Source organism: Aethina tumida, chromosome 7, assembly GCF_024364675.1.
Source record: "Aethina tumida isolate Nest 87 chromosome 7, icAetTumi1.1, whole genome shotgun sequence".
NCBI classification, from domain to species: Eukaryota; Metazoa; Arthropoda; class Insecta; order Coleoptera; family Nitidulidae; genus Aethina; species Aethina tumida.
The window spans coordinates 14,884,314-14,901,332 of record NC_065441.1 but is presented as its reverse complement, the minus strand read 5'-3'; the positions used below and the strand labels follow the sequence as shown (position 1 = coordinate 14,901,332).

The window sequence follows — 17,019 nt, the reverse complement described above, 5'->3', positions numbered from 1 at the left end:
AGGGAAATCAATAAGTACATGGAAATGGTAGAAACAATTGTAAATGTTGGCATCACTTACCAGCCCATTATCGGCGTGTTTTTTCCGATGGCACCAAAGGTGGGCATCCGAATCAGAACATTAAATTAAGAACCACAACAAGACACCACAACTCTACCGAGTACTAATCACCCTCGTTTTCAACTCTCAGCACTGTTACATCCACCATCTGAAACATAAAGAACGACCCAAAATTATCGATCCATACTTTTAACAATATGGCGGCACTCTTTAGAACTAAAAATTTTTGGTGTGGAAATATTTTTGGCGGTATCAACGTCAACCGTTTAGAAGAAACTTGCAAGGAATTAAGTCATTGATCCAGCTCCAAAGCTGGAGGTTGGCTCTTCTTCATTTTTGAAATAGATTGTGGAAGAAAAAAATGGAATATCAGTTTGGTCACAATTAATGAAGAGAAGAACCCGAAGATCATCTAAACGGAGCAAGCGGGAGCAAAATTTTTGGAATGAAGAAATCTGGTACTCACCGTGGAACGTTAGCAGATGTGTATTTCAGCAAGCAGTAGATGTTGCGTCTCGGCTCGTCGTGCCTGCACTTGCGGCAGCGACCGGACTGCGGAGCGGCTCGGCGCCGTCTCCCGGGCGCCGCCACCATTGGAGCCCTGCCACAGTAGCGAGTGTGACGTTTGGGGCGCAACTGTTTTCGGCCGGAGGGCCGCCGCCAACCACCGCCGACGTGGGGGCGGCGCAACACGCCCGCACACTGTTTCAATTTCGTAACGGGAAAAATCGCGAGGCAAAACGGCCATTTTGGAAAGCCCCGTTCATTGTTTTACAGATCTTATTAACTGATTTAGGTAAATTTTGAACGGCTGGCTGGAACTCACCCTCTCTAGCTCGCGAACGTTCCCGTCCACGCAAGAAAAAACTTTCCACGTCGCTCTCGAAACTGTTTTCTTTTAATGGGCAATTTGTTTTACTTAATTCGACAAATGAGTTTTCATTACCTGCCGACTTTGATAAGATGAAAAACGGGCGCCCACTATTTGTATCATTGTTTTTAAAAAACAAAAGATAACAAATCAGTTATAATAAGCAATTAAGGAATCTTTGTCCTGAAACGTACATTATTTTTAGAAATATTAAAAGCTAAAACTTGTACTTTATACTAATCATTATGTAATAATTTCAATTTCAATATTTTAATAATAATAATAATAATTTTTTAAATTATTTCTGAAATGTCTTTAAATATTTAATATATTTGTATAAAAATCTTCAGCATTATATAATAATGATAATAATAATAATAATAAACTTAAATTAAACTTAAAATACAATTTTAAAGTAAATATATTATTAATTAATTTTGTAAAGATAAATAAAACAACTGAAAACTGAAAAATAATAATATTATTCTGTTAATAAGATTCTTTTACCAGAAAATGTGACACATTTTGCAACTTATAATATACTTTATTATTAAAAGTTAAAGTTTAAGATTATAAAATTCTAAAAGAAAATATTAAATTTATTATCAAAAATATAATTTAAATAAACAGTATGTTATTAGAAAAAAGAAAATTTTGCAATATATCTACTAATCACTTTATCTGTATTTGCTTTCAGATTTTTTTATAAAATGAGAATACATTGTTCTTGATTGAAATGAAAATGACATTTTATTTCAATTAATAGTAATCTAAAATCAATAAAATTTATTATTTAATTCAATATATATTGTTATATTTGACTAAAATGTTATTATATAAACTAAAATTAATATATATCAATCCACATTATTATATTGATTGATTTTATAGTGATGAATTAATTAACTTTGAAATATATCATAATTATAAATTTTATACACCATTTGTACCATTTTACATTTTATCGACGAATTCTGATTGCTTTTAAAAATTCATTCATTCAAATATTAGTTCTTTATGTTATTAAATAGAATAATTCGAAAATACTTATTTACAAAAATTATGAAAAAAATATTAAAGGAAGTTAATTTTATAATAAGTATATAATTTAAATAAACAACTAGTTTATTATTTATATAAAGTATAAAATATGACTTATTTAAATTACCAATGCTTAAAAAATAATGTCAATGTTTATTTAAATTTATATAAATGAAAATATTTTATTTTAATTTCAATATTATGAGTCGAAAATTATTAATTCTACATTTTTTCTTTCATTTATATAAAAGTTAACATAATATTTCAATGGTAAAATCAATTATTTTATAACTTAGATTATTTTACTACTTACCCAAAATTTCTGGTACTTATTATTTCTACAACATATTAATTAACATTTTCATATTTATTAAACGTAAAAGTTTAAAATTAATAATTTCTAAGAATATTCAATTTTTTAATTTAATAAACAGTATGTTTTTAGAATAAAAAAAAATTTTACTACTAATCACAAAACCTAAATTTGTTTTAAGATTTTTCTGTAAGGTATTAGTTGAATTAAATCAAAATGAAATTTTATTTTAATTAATAGTATTTAATAAACAATTATATTTATCGTATTATTTAAGTTAAATAAAAGGTAATTATACCGAATAAAAATTAATATGCGTTATTTTTTATAAAATCAACCTACATTATTATGTTAATTGATTTTATAGAGGTGAATTAATAAACTTTGAAAAATATAAGTGAATATGTTATTTAATACATTATTGATTTTACCTTTAATTTTTTCATTTATTTTAATCTATCATTCATAAAATTACTTTGAAATTAGCGAAAACATTTAATATTGAAATAGTTGGTTAATAATGATAATAATTATATAATTTAAATAATTATCAGTACTATAAAATATTGTAAATGTTTCTTTAATTTAAATTTTCAATATCAAAATGATATTTTATATAAAATTTAAATATAATATTAATATCATACATAGAATTAATTAATCCTATATTCCTTGAATCATTTAAACAAAAGCTTAAATAATATTATATTTATTTTATAGAGAATTCAATATTATTGCTATTCTGTTATTTTATATTATATAAATGCATTTGTTATCCATGAATTGTGGTTTCTGTTAATCTTGAAAATCAATTATAATATTTCCTATATTGACCCATATATATTTAGTAATTATTATTTTTGTATAGATATACAATATGCTCAGGATTCTAAAATGCTCATTAAAGCCGACATTTCATAATGTAACTAATTTTTATTAATTAATAATTTATCACTGTGACATTTTAAACCCACAAAAAATATATAAAAACTAAACAAATTTTATAAAATTATCTTTAAAATTTCAACATTATGAACATTTATATCAATAAATTTTAAAAGGTAATAAAAAATAAAAAGAAAACACAATAATCTCATATTTTTTATGAAAACACATGAACAATAATCAAACAATCATGTTTATAAGAACTAAGAATTAAAAATATTAATTTTTATCATATTTTTAAAAAATACGTATATTTATATCATTTTTTAACATGTTATTGAAATTTTTAAATAATTAATAATTATTTCAATACTTGTAAATATATTTAAAACTAATAATTATTTTGCTCTTAAATTCCAAACTTTTTATTTGATTTTATTTGACCTTTGGTGAAAATTACAAAATAATATATAATATTGTTAAACTAACAAAACATTTTTGCATAATGTACTTTAAATTAACGAAATAAAATTGAAAATAAAATTTAATTTAGAAATTTAAACATTAGTTTTTTTAAGTTGGTAACAATTACCAAAAAATGTCAAAAAGTAACAACAATTTGAGTCTGTTGTATATCTGACAATTTGATTATCATCATCAACAACAATGTCTGCAATAAAATTAGAAGAACCTAAAAAGTTCGACCCAATAAAGGCGGCCAACATCGTGCGTCCTCTCGTATACAGAATTTTGGGAAAGAACAGATTCGACGCGAGACACGTGGACTGTTGGAGAAAACTGATTTTGCAGAGCTGCTTGAAGGGACTGAAGGCGTTTTGGGGCGACTCGTATAAATATGTAGTCACCTGTTCGATCGCAGCGAGGAACGGTTCGCAGTTCCATTCGGCCAACGTTTACAACTTCGGAGGAAATGCCGGCGGAAGTTGCAACGTTAGATGCGATGACAATCCCCACATGGATTGTTTCATTACCGTTTTTCTAGTAAGCATTTAAAAAAACTTATGTTAACAATAAATTATGGTTTTCAATAGTATTTAGTATCGATTTGTATTCCAAGTGTGAAATAAATAAGTTCGAGGAAGTTTTCCGTATTATTGTAGTCAAAAACCGTGTCGAATTGAATCGGATCGAAGAGTTCCATTTTGGGGGAGCGGAGGGTTGATTCAGTGTTTATTAACCGGAGATGATGAAGTCATAGAGTGACTTATCGCCGACGATAATTTCCACACGGTTACACCTAAACTGAAACGGCGTTTACGGGGATGTCTACTGCCTCCACCACTACCACCTCCCTCTCCTTCATTGCTTAGCTAGTGATCCTCCGTTTTTTCCCATTTTAAATATTATACGATTATGATTTTTTTAAATAATAACTTGAGACATTAAAAAAAGTAGATACCGTTATGATAAATATTTATTTTAAAATAAATTAATATAAATTTGAAGAAAATTGTGAAGATTTTAGTGTCACAAAGTGTCACAAATTATTAAACTGTGTGAAATCTCTTCCTATTAATGATTTTTTGATTTAAATTCTTAATAAAAAACATCAAAAAGCTAAAATTAAATACTGGGGGAATGATGAAAAGGTTTGGGGTTGAAATGTAGGAAGTTAATATTTCAATGAAGATGTTTACAAGTTAAATAGGTCGAGGTTTCGTTTCGGAAGGTATTGATCCCTCCCGAGGGAATCTGGCTGGTAGCCGTGTCCTGTTCCCACTCTTCCTCGTATCCCGGAGAGGGTAATGTGTTTACCCGCACACACACACACTGTAACAATCGACCAACCCCATCAAAACGATTTGCATATTTATAAATGCACAGGCTACATTTTACATTTTAACACAACACATATTTATTCTATTAACTACGTTTCATTACCCTTTTGTTTTATATATTTTTAAGAGGAATTTATGTATTTTCTTTAATTTAAATATATATTTATGTCTAAATTTTCATACGTTCCTGTCCAATATAAAATTTAATGAATTTTAATAATACTGGATGTGAATAAAAAACGCTATTAATTCAGTAACGAACGAGACGAGCGATTGTGATGATTCCGCCGAGTTTCAAAATGAAAATTTCAAGTGGACTCGCTCTCGCCCTCCAGTTGCGTTGCCAAGATCCATCATCCCTCCACTTAATATCGGCGATTCGCTCGCATGGAACTAAATTTAGTTGACTGGTTCATCCATTCAATTTCAGTTTCCAGGTAACCAAAAATTCCGACGTGGGAGTAAAAGAAAAACGATGCAAACAATAAATTGACTATATAGTATAATTAGATGCCACGAGACCCTTTTAGTCTTCCATAATCCGGCTATTAAATCCCTACGCTCCCCACTATGTCGTCTCTATTTTACTAAACTGCGACTAATCTACATCGAGATTTGCCCCCTTCAATACCCATTTTTCTTTTGACAAGATTTTTTCCCTGTTAGTTTATCAAATAGAAATTTATTTTATTATTAATTGACATTAAATTTTTAAAGTTTAAAAGAAACACTGATATAATAAGAAATTATACATAAACAAATATTAATTGTTTGATGTAAAATGTCATAACTATTTCGTTACCTCTAGATCTATATAATTTCAATTCATATATATATGTTCTGTGTATAATATTAGTGCATAAATAATATTTGTTATAAAAGAAAAAAATATATTAAGTTGTAAAAGACAAAATGAACCGTAGAAGTAAAAATTGAATTAATAAACCATTTAGTATCCTTTGTTAGCTTTCAAGATATATCACAATTTCTGTTACGCAGGTGCTTAAGAAACATGTATGCTGCACTCTTTGAACAACACATACAATTCATATATTTAAATAACAGAGTCCTTTTTTATCGACTAAATTTAGTAACTGTAGTGTACAACAGATAGAATAAATCGAAAACAAATAAAAAACACGCTTGAACCGACGTATTTTTGTTCTGAAAACTGCCTTAGATTTTCATCAACTTAGCTAGTTACTCATAGATGTCGCAAATGTCTGGTGAATTTTTTGATTGTGATATAGGGGAAGTTTGAGTGATTTGAGTATAATGCATAATTAATTTTCTATACTTGAATGTTTAATCTTCGTTATATTTTGTTATAAATTTTTTTATTCTCTTTATTAATTTAATTCTGTCTAAGTAAAATAACAAACATTTGTATCAAAATATATTTTAAATGCATATTGCCCATGTGGCTTTTGTAAAATTATTATTTAAAATTTAAATAACATTAATAAACAAATAAAACAACGTTATTTTTGAAGAGTCTTTTTTAAAGCTTTATTAATCAAAAGAAATATTAATATTAAAATCATTATATGTACAATAAAGTTAATAATACAGTTGTATAATCATATAGGTACATTATTAAGAATTTATATCACATGAAAAATTATATACAATGTATAATTATTGCTTAATATAAAATATGAATTCACTAAATAACTAGATAAACAATGTGACAGGCTGAAAACTTAACGAACCTTAGGAAATAGATTTTTTTGGACATGTACGTTATTCTATTTCAACAACTATTTTTTTGCATATTTTATTTTACCAGCAGCATTTGGCTCAACAATTCTTGGTCCTAGCTTGTACTTCCTGTCAAGATATAAAGTGAATAATTAACATTCTTTCCACTGTGTATTTAATAAAAAACTTTAAAGCGGGGTACAAGAAGCTTTGATTAAATTTTATATATGTAGGAGAAGGCTCAAATAAATATATTTTTAACAAATTTAATAGAAATAACAAACGTTCCAAAACTGTGTAAGAACAAAATTATAAATATTGTTTTCGATATGCGTCGTCTTAATAACAGATGAATAAATTCTATAAAAGTTTTAACAGTTCGTAAGAATCTCGCAACGAATTTCGAAAATATACCTCTATGTGCTGGTTAAATAACATATTTATACAACTAACATTTTCTTTGATTTTTTCTTGATGTACATATTTTTGGTGGTGCTGGGTACTTTATGTGTTTATGATTAAATATATAGCTATATGTGTTTTTTCCTATAGAGGCCATATTCAAACAGCGAAGGGCACACAAAACATCTTCACAATTTTTTATTAAGCAGCATTTTCATATACATATATATCTTTCTCTTTTTTGTGTCTCTTTAAGGTATCACGTCCAATAGAAATCCAAGAACATCAATCAACTATCCCTTTTACTGCTAGTTTATGTGTTTTCTTCATTTTTTTTCTTCTTTTTTTTATAATATCAGACAGAAAATACATTTTTTACGATTATTAAATTGTTACTCTTTAGGATTTCTATCGCCACGTTTGTTTCTAGAAGATAGAAATTTGTAAACTTAAACTGTAGTGTATAGATATATAAAATCTTGTTTTTATATACAGTTTATTTTCAAATAATGAATTATTTAACATGACTCTTATGGCACTTGCAAGAATGTTAAATATTTTAATTCTGATTATTTATTAATTTTTCTACTTTTATCAAAATCTAAGAATAATATTCTTGCATTAAAGAAAAGTTGCTGTCTTTGAAGCATTAATATAAAAGTCATAAGATTTAGTGGATATACTTATATTAAAATATAGATATTAACTAAATTTTGTACCAGCTCGTATTTCCAACGGGTTTTACAATAATTTTAAGCCAATTAAAACTATTGTAAATATCTAAATGTGCATTTAAACAAATCGATTCCATCTTCATAGCATAAATGCTTTTATGAATGCCATAATATAAACAATGCATTTATTTCTGTTGAAATTAAATATGGAAGACTTCTAAACATTGCAATAAACGTTTCGAGTATCTATGTAAAATTAACTATGAAGACGGATACAAATGTCGTAATTTTTTAATATTATAATAATTTTAAATTTTCTAAATTCTGTGTTTAAATTACGTTTTAAACGTTGGAAATTGCTCGTTCAATTTGATAAATAATACTATTGATTCACATCGTTATCTGTCACCAAACACCATACCAATTCAATCAATGACGGTGTGATAGGAAAGTGAAGAATGTTTTCAGTAATGTTCGTAAACTGTTCCAACTGATGCGGATGTGAACGTTATTGCATAATTTACCTTGTCAAGGTTCAAATCCTGCTAAAAATTAGCTGTTCATAAGAAACGCTACAATATTAAAGATGCCTAGCTATTGTACTAACTCAACTAGTTTAATGTAGTACGGTCGAATTACGAAGAATTTAGGAATTGTGTTTGGAGGCAAATAATTAGATGTTACTATTAAAAAGTGAAATTTATGTTGAACGAGTTTTGAAATAGGTCATGTAGTCATGTTCAACTACATAAATTTTTATGCTTTGTCTCTTCGTTGTCTAATGCAAACTCAATCTCAGTCAAATAGAGACTTACGCGAACAATAATTTTTTTAAGCACTCAATAGCTTTAATTTAAATTAAATGTAATTTAAGGCTACACAGTATGACTATAATTTAGATTTAATAGAAATACTAAATTTAAATTTCTAAAAGTTATATGTCTAAAAGCGTATCACAGCCTAAATTAGAAGCGTTGGTAAAACAACAGTTTTTTGAATATATTAAAAAAAAGATTTTTTAATAAATTAGTTTATTTTTACAGTATAAAGTGATTGTTTAGCAAATTTTGTAGCACCATAAAACGCATGTTTCATTATTAAGGTAACTGAAATTGGAAATATCATAAAGTTGTATAAATGTAGGACAGAAAAACCTTAATAATGTCAATATATCAAGAATCACGAAATGAGCTTCGAAGTTACTGTAAGGACATCTAGTCACAGCAAGAAAAAGTCATAATAGTAAAATGGAGGAAATCTAGCATTAATTTATAATTGACATACAGTTTTGGATGTCTAGTAGTAGTGCAAGTTTAAGAGACGTAGCTTAGAATCTTAAGGGAAAAACTTGAAGTTTTTTCAACAATACATACATTTACATCGAAACATGTACCACATAAAATTCGACCGTACTACTTTTATAATTGTCATTAATAGAAGTCCTTGGGTTTGCGTGAGGACGGTGTCGAGGCCGTGTCGTCGAGCATTTTCGTCGTCTCGGTGGGACTGGCGGCTTGGCTGTCGGGCGTCGTCGCCTTAACTGGGGCGCCGTTAGGCGTCGCCGGCGCCTGGGGTGCTATCGTTTTCATGCGCGTCTTAGAACGACGCTTCTTGAGAATGGTGGCGCCGAGGCCGGTGCCCTCGGACGTCCGGGGTATCAGTTCCGTCGGCCTCTCGGGGTTCGGGGGTTTACCGGTGCCGCCGCCGCGTCCTTCCGAGTCCGGCGACTGCGCATTCGATCCTAATCGCAACAAAATTAACACTGTATAGACGTTTTATAGATAATATTTAACCTGGGTCGGGGGTTAGTCTCTTGAGCAGCTCGGCCATCATGTCCTCCATTTTGTTGAACTTCTGGTTAAGCTTTTGGATCTCCAGCTTGACGTCCACTTTGAAGTCCATCAGATTGGTGATGATCTCCTTGTATTCGGCAGGTGTGACTGCTGACGTCGTTTCTGGTGGAAGGGCCGGTTGATACATGGAGGCGGTCGAAGGATCTCTTAGGCCGCAATCGTAACTTTGCATTTTTCTCAGTGACAAATTTCGACCGCCACCGTGATTCGATTCCACTTCACCCATTTCATCGATTGTGTCCTGGCGTATTATGCCTAGAAGTATTGTTTCTAATTCAATAACGACACATTTAAACTCCAGTTCAATTCAAAAATACCTGGACTACTTGTGGTGGAAACCTTCTGCAACTTCGGGAAGATCTTGTTTCCAGACCCGCTTGTGGATTGGCTCATGGAACTGCCGGAGGACGAAGAACTAGGCCTGTCCTTTGGATCTTTGGCGCTCTGGCTCCTTTGGAAGGTTTGTGGGTTCGCTCCCGAGGCTTCCGAACTTGAATCCAAACTAGCTGAGCCCAACAGTCGGCCCCATTTGCTGCCACGCATGCTGCTTGGTCGTGCTACGGTAGTTTTTACTCCAGTGTTGCTACTGTCGTCCTTTTCTGCTACTGAGGACAATTTCGTTGTTGAAAGGACCCTTGAAATTGCTTTGTCTCCTCCTAGAAGAAAGATTGATTTAGTATCAGTCTTTGTTAATATTTAGGTTTAGTCAAAAAAGCTGTCTCAAAAATATGTTGTAACAAAATGCAAAATTTGTTTTTTAGGTTGATTAAAAAAAATGTACTACCATTAAAAATAAAAAATATGGCAATATGTACAACCTTTTGAATATACTACTCGTATTACATACTTAGAAACTGGGCATTCAAGCTATTTTTGTACCACAACATTTATTACAAATGCAACTAAACATCGACAACTATAATCTACTAAATAGTTTCTACCATGAAATACGAATGTAGTATATTCACCTTCGCCTCCTTCGCTGCCCTTCTCCACGTCCGGCGGCTGAACGGTCAGCTGCGTGTGCTGCGACCGATCCCTGCGGAACTTACTAAATATTTTCCGCACCAGATGGTCCTGGTTCTGGTCCAGTTGGGGTTCGTTTTTCCTCCTCTCGGCCAGTTCGCGTTCGCGCTTCACGTCCGCCACCTTCCTGAATATCAGCCGGTGACGGAGGTTGTAGGTCAGTATCAAATTCCTGGCGAAACTGTTTGCAAATGCTTGATAAAAATCTAAAACCTCTAAGAGTTTGTCACGTTTAATCGTGTGTAGATCACAATATGTTAAAGCCCGGACGTTGGCGGCCGACTGGCCGACCGCATTGTCCTTCCAGAACGAGTCGCCGAACACGTCGCCCTTTCCTGCAACAATTTAAGGGTGAAACGCAACCGTAAACGGTGCGAAGAACAAAAGCGACGGTGAAGGGCGCTCGACTCACCCAAGATGGCAACGACTTCGTCGTCCTGAATGACTTCAAGGGAACCGGTGACAATGAAGCAGAGGGAATCGATCGACTCGCCGGTGTGGTAGAGCAGGTCGCCGGGGGCGGAATGCGACATGGTGAAGTGCATGGCGAGGGCCCGCAGGCAACCGTCCGACGCCAGTCTGAAGGCGGGATGCTCGTTGAACACTTTCCTGTTCAAATGGACGCAGATGTCCGCCTTCATGTCTTTGGGGCAGAAGTTCAGCACCTACGCAAAAACACGAAATAAAATGAATGCACTTCGGTATTTACGGCGATTTACGTTTGAATAGATTGCTTTATTTAGATAACATGCAAATTGTCCGCATCAAGTGCAGCATACTTGTGAAGCGTTGCTGTTTAATTAATTAAAACCGGTTGGTCCAAGTAAATAAAGATACAGACCTGCAACCACCGAAAGATTTATTTATTTCGGCACGTTCGCTTTGCGCCAGCATTTCCCATATCTGATAAATCTATTTCCATGAAAACTGTGTACCTGTGTTTTCCACGAGTGGTTTTATTTTTAGATGAAAGAATCAGTTTGCATTTTTATTAGACGAGTGTACTCGATATTGGACGTCACCCACAGAAAAACAAATCTCTTAAAATCGGGCATTTGCATAATGAGATCGAACGCGATCATTCAAGGGAAAAAACAATTTTAAAGTTGTTTTATATTTGGTTTGACATATTAAAAGATCAATGGAAGAAAAAGCTTTTTGCACACAAGTACGAAATATCAAAGAAATGAAGTCAACAGTAAAAAATAAAAGGTAATGTGTACAGTGTATTTTAGATAGCGACAAGTTTATAATCCTGAAAATAACGAGACTGCGTAACGACAATAATAAACGGCTTATCCAGCTTTTTGTGCAGCTTTATTTATCCCGCACCGCGGCGACATAAAAGCGTCCTAACCGGCAAATACCGATAAAACAATAGAGAATAGAGTGACGGCAGATGGAGAGTTAAATTTTTAACGAACCTTGTCTTGATCCAGACCTTTCGTCATTGCCCATGTGGAGACCACATAATCCATTACCCGTTCCGACAGTGCCTTCGGGACCTCGTGCAGTTTCATAAATTCCCTCACGTTGTTAAGCATATCGTGGTATTTGGCAGTGGCGGACGTCATCTGCTGAATAATGGTTGTCACGTGGCCGAAAATCGTTGCGTATAAAAGTGCTGGAAACAGACAGGTTATCTTTTTATATTTCCCATTATTCAATTTCTAAACTCAATACTCAATTTTACCTTTTTCAATAAATTGTTGTCAAAAGAAAAGAGTACAAAGAATTCTCTAGATAAAAGAGGGAATAAAGCAATTTTTATTCACATTCATTTTACTTTAAACTGATCAAATATTGACTATATTGTTTTATTCCAAACATCTAATATGAATAGAAAACGAAAATATTAAATTATGTAAATTTATTGTGGGTGTCGAAAATAATTAAAACGTTCTGTTGCTATTGTCGCTTTATCGTCTGTTAAATAAGTTGGCGAATAATAAATTTATGCAGACTACATTACACAATTTTCAAGTCTAGCCTCATTAATTTGTAAATTCCTATAAATTACTATGTTCGCCTGTGGAATGTAAATAGAAGCGATTCTTTCGTGCTGGGAAATTTGCTTTTGAAATTTAAATTGGGTTACTGAAATCTTAATTTTTGATACCAAAGATGCAGCTTTTAATAACTATAGTCACTTTATTTTTGTCATAAAAATGTAATAAAGTTGGGGTAAAATTAAATCATAATGTTTGTATTGAATTGTATGTACAGAAAATTGTGTGTACTACTTTAAAAAGCTTCTAACTATTATAGTCACGTCTTTATTGTCGGTAGCGCATACAAAAAGACCACTTTTCACTAGCAAGCGTAAAAATGGAATTATTCATATTGAAAATTCCCTAAATATGTCAGGCAGGCACTATAAGAAATTATTTAGCGTGTATAAATTTTGCAAAACTATTCTCGACATGTTTATTCTTGGTCGGACATAAAATTATTTTTAGATCGGGAAATGCTCTTGTGATAAGGTCTTTAATGCGCTGAGTAAAGTGAAGCCTTTGAATCTAGATCTAATTCAAGAGTTTTACCGATCCAATTATTTTTATAATGGGTAAGTAAAAAAAATAGTAATGACGAAAATTGAATTTCTAAAACACGCTCAATCAATATCAAATTAAAAAGGAGAAAGTCACACAATAGAAATGGTAAAAAATTAGTGTTCTTTGTAATATTTATACAGTATAATGAGAGTAGAACACGATATTTGTTTTTATGGCCAAGAATTGAAAAATAAGGCTTGAATCTATAACAACAGATTTAACTTGAATTAAAAATATTTTAAATTATACTTCACAATCATTCTATTTCAAATGAAAAGAGATGTGTAAGAAATATTAAATAAATATGTAAGAATATTTTATTTTATTAATCAATTATTAAATAATATATTAATAAAACTTAACATCTATCTGCCAATGGTTTATTGGCATTATTGTATCCACAAAATATTTTTAGTAATTAAATAAAATTCAAAAGTAATTTATAAAAAATATTCATATTTTTTTTAAGAATAAAATCATCAATTTTTATTTTTATTATTATTATTGTATATTTATTTTATTTTATTAATTATAAAAAAAATAAATTAAATAAAATAAATAATCAATGGTTTATTGACATTTTCTCAAAATATTTTTAGTAAACAAAACTAATTTATAAAAAATATTCATAATTTTTTTAAAGAATAAAATCACAAATTTTTATTATTATTATATATTTATTTTATTTTATTAATTAATTATAAAAAAATTTTAAATAAAATAAAAAAATAATATTACATGAGTAAAGTATTGTTAAAATGAAACATCTATCAAGGGTTTATTAGCCGTTTTGCACATACAAAATATTTTTAATAATTGATTAAAATTCAAAAATAATTTATAAAAATATTCATAAATTGTTTAAAGAATAAAATCACCCATTTTTATTATTATTGTATTTTTATTTTACTTTATTAATTAATTATAAAAATTTTTTAAATAAAATAAAAAATAATATATAAATAAAATATGATTAAAATTTAACATCTGTCTATAAATGGTTTGTTTATTGGCATTTTTGTATCTTCAAAATATTTTTAGTAAACAAATAAAATTCAAAAATAAATGATTATTATTTTAAAGAATAAAATCAGTTTTTATTTTTATTTACTTTATTTTATTAATTAATTATAAAAAATTAAATAAAATCAAATAATATTAGTAATTATTTTGTTGAAAATGTTCTGCTTCCAATTTGAGTAGACATAAAATTTATCATTTAAATTTGATACATATGTATTAATGGAAACCAATCATATTGTGATAGTTTGAAACTTTTCTACGTCCTTCTAAATCATAAATTTTTATTATCTACGGATCAACGTCCGACGACAATTTATAAAACTTTCAATAAAATTAAATTCATTAGTTGAATAAATATTCCTTGTATAAGCTTTCCCTAATTGGTTTTCTTTGACTATTTTAAGTAATTATTTTTCTTATTTTGCAGTTTATGCAAAATATAGAAATATTAAATATCTCGAAATTTATTAGAAATATCTTAGCTAACGATAATTTAATATTCCACAAAAAATTGATATATATTAAACGTTTCAAATATTTGACAAAATATAAAATTATTACTCTTTTTCGACAACCACTTTTATTTGAGACAAAATAGTTATAACATTCTCCGAAAATTTTAAAGGAGATAACTTTTTTGAGATAATTATCTTATACAAGCTATAAATATGTCTGTTGATAGTTGGTCAAATAAAAATAACAAAAAAATAATTACACTTTTTTGAAATCTGACAACTTTCTATTTGAAATAAAAAAGCTGCAGAAACTACCTTGACATTTTAGGGAGACATTTTGAGATAACTATCTTTTACAACTCAAAGAAATGTCCAGTCAAATCCATTATCATAAATATTTCAGATACAATGGGAGATATACATAGATATTAAAATTCAGTTTGGAGCTTTCATTAAAAAAATAAACTTTATATACTGTTAGTTAATTTTAATCTGGAAATATTTGTAATATTTATATAAACCAAATTAGTTATATTGATTAACTTCAATAGGCTTTGAAATTAAAATTAATAATGCATCGAAACAAACATTGTATCGATTAACGAATCAACCGCGAGACCGTAAATAAATTTGAACGGGCACATTCGAAAATTCCCCGTGTCCAATTTAAAAACATTTTTATGACGGCAATAAAGAGACGTGCAATATTTATCGGCAGATGGTGAATATTCAGCCGTTGTCCATTTTTCGGCAACGGTCCCTCCAAACCCCCAACGAGGTCGTGCATGTTATTGTCCAGTTAAGGGTTGTGTTTTATTTGTTTTTTAGGTGCCGGCACACTATGTACAGTTATGAAGATTTCAGACAGCTAGTGCATTTTATTATAAACGTTAATAAAATATATATTTTAAGGAGCTAATAAATTTTAAAGGTTTAAGTACTTACATTAAAATGGACTCAATAAATTATATGGTTTATTATTTAATTGGGAATTGATCCGATTTTAATTATATATAAATTGAATAAAATATTAATTTATTTTCACTCTTGACGAGAACAAAGTAGTTCATAAAGGACGTAGATTAATAATTCACAGGAGAGTAAGGGTTGTTGGATACATCTGTGAGTAATTATTAAATAACTTTGTATAAGCCTAATTACTTATTAATTTATTAGAAATGATTACCAATTTGGCCTTGGATTTAGTTAATTAACGTAGTAGATATGTGGGTTGAAATAAATTTTGTGTTCCTATTGATTATAGATTATCGTTTAATATAAATTATTATAAACATAATCTTCAATATTAAATTTATGTTAAAAAATTAGAAATAAATTGAAACTATTCAATTTATTTGTGATATATATAAAAATAGAACATTTACCAGCGATAATCATCATGCAGATGGTAAAAATCCTCTCGTTATCCGTCTCGGCGGCGACGTTTCCAAACCCCACTGAAGTCATACACGTCATCGTGAAATACAACGCCGTCACGTACATCGTCTTCCTCGACGGTCCATTTATCAATTCCGGCGTGCTCGAGTCGTTCGGCCACACGTACGAATACGGATTTTGAGTGATGTTAGCCAGCTTCCACAACCAACTGTACTGCACACCGTTGTCGGCGTCCGAACGTCCTATGGAATACCTGTAAACAAATCGTCCATTATCTACCACCAAAGTTGGAAAAAAACAGCTGAATTGAACAAGATAAAAGGGTTGATTTAATACCAGATGCACGCGAGCCAATGAGCAACCAGCATGTAGAAACAAAGAAGAAGTATGAGCATCGCAGCCCCGTATTCCAGATAACGGTCCAGTTTGCGGACAACTCGGCCCAGACGCAAAAGGCGCACAACCTTTAAGGCGCTGAACAAGCTACCGATACCCTGAAACAAAAATTCGTTTGAGCACAATTAAAAATGTTAAAAGGAAAAATTGAAATGAATTTTTAATAAGCGTATCCAGACGTGTGAGGTTAGTTTAGGAACGCTGAATAAGCCCAGATACCCCGCAAAAAATCGACAATTTAATTTGCTCGGTCGAACAAGGGACGAGCTTGTTCGGGCTAAATAGCATGTCTTTATAGTCGTAAGGTGGTAAGTTTTTTTGAGGCATTTTAAAACGTGCCCGGAATTATTTGAATGTCTGCAGATACAAGGCAAAAGTAAAAAAAGGTACAAAAACGTATTTCACAATTCTGAAACAATAAATATTGATTATTTCGTTCAACAATTTGGTGATTGATTGATTACATGTTTATTTACAGAATAGGAGGAAATAAATGAGAATTTCTGCTTCGTTTTCTAACGAAATGACAAAATACAAGAAAAGGGACGACAAATGTCTGGGAAATGG

General features: G+C 30.3%; 4 protein-coding genes across 5 annotated transcripts in view; 2 read left to right on the top strand and 2 right to left on the bottom strand.

Annotated features, from left to right (window-relative positions):
- The window catches only part of LOC109605826 (vesicular glutamate transporter 1), a 29,843-nt gene extending 29,245 nt beyond the window's left edge, over window positions 1-598 (bottom strand). Inside the window, exons 1-2 of the mRNA XM_020022425.2 lie at window positions 527-598; window positions 61-208 (exon numbers count right to left, since the gene is read on the bottom strand). Of these exons, the coding sequence (XP_019877984.2) occupies window positions 61-107 (47 nt within the window). The 5' untranslated portion in view covers window positions 108-208; window positions 527-598. The remainder of the gene's footprint in view (window positions 1-60; window positions 209-526) is intronic.
- The window catches only part of LOC109602506 (uncharacterized), a 181,663-nt gene that overhangs the window by 96,794 nt on the left and 67,850 nt on the right, over window positions 1-17,019 (top strand). The gene's annotated exons all lie outside the window — the stretch shown is intronic.
- LOC109602495 (dynein light chain Tctex-type 3-like) lies at window positions 3,837-4,184 on the top strand. The gene has a single exon (XM_020018874.1). The coding sequence runs from the start codon at window positions 3,837-3,839 to the stop codon at window positions 4,182-4,184; it is 348 nt and encodes a 115-aa protein (XP_019874433.1).
- Window positions 6,460-17,019, bottom strand: part of LOC109602497 (potassium voltage-gated channel protein eag-like) — a 48,633-nt gene continuing 38,073 nt past the window's right edge. For both annotated transcript variants that reach the window (XM_049969505.1, XM_049969506.1), the window contains 8 exons: window positions 16,393-16,550; window positions 16,044-16,309; window positions 12,050-12,249; window positions 11,038-11,290; window positions 10,568-10,960; window positions 9,917-10,255; window positions 9,540-9,854; window positions 6,460-9,487 (listed from right to left, as the gene is read on the bottom strand). In XM_049969505.1, the coding sequence (XP_049825462.1) occupies window positions 9,177-9,487; window positions 9,540-9,854; window positions 9,917-10,255; window positions 10,568-10,960; window positions 11,038-11,290; window positions 12,050-12,249; window positions 16,044-16,309; window positions 16,393-16,550 (2,235 nt within the window). In that variant the 3' untranslated portion in view covers window positions 6,460-9,176. The remainder of the gene's footprint in view (window positions 9,488-9,539; window positions 9,855-9,916; window positions 10,256-10,567; window positions 10,961-11,037; window positions 11,291-12,049; window positions 12,250-16,043; window positions 16,310-16,392; window positions 16,551-17,019) is intronic.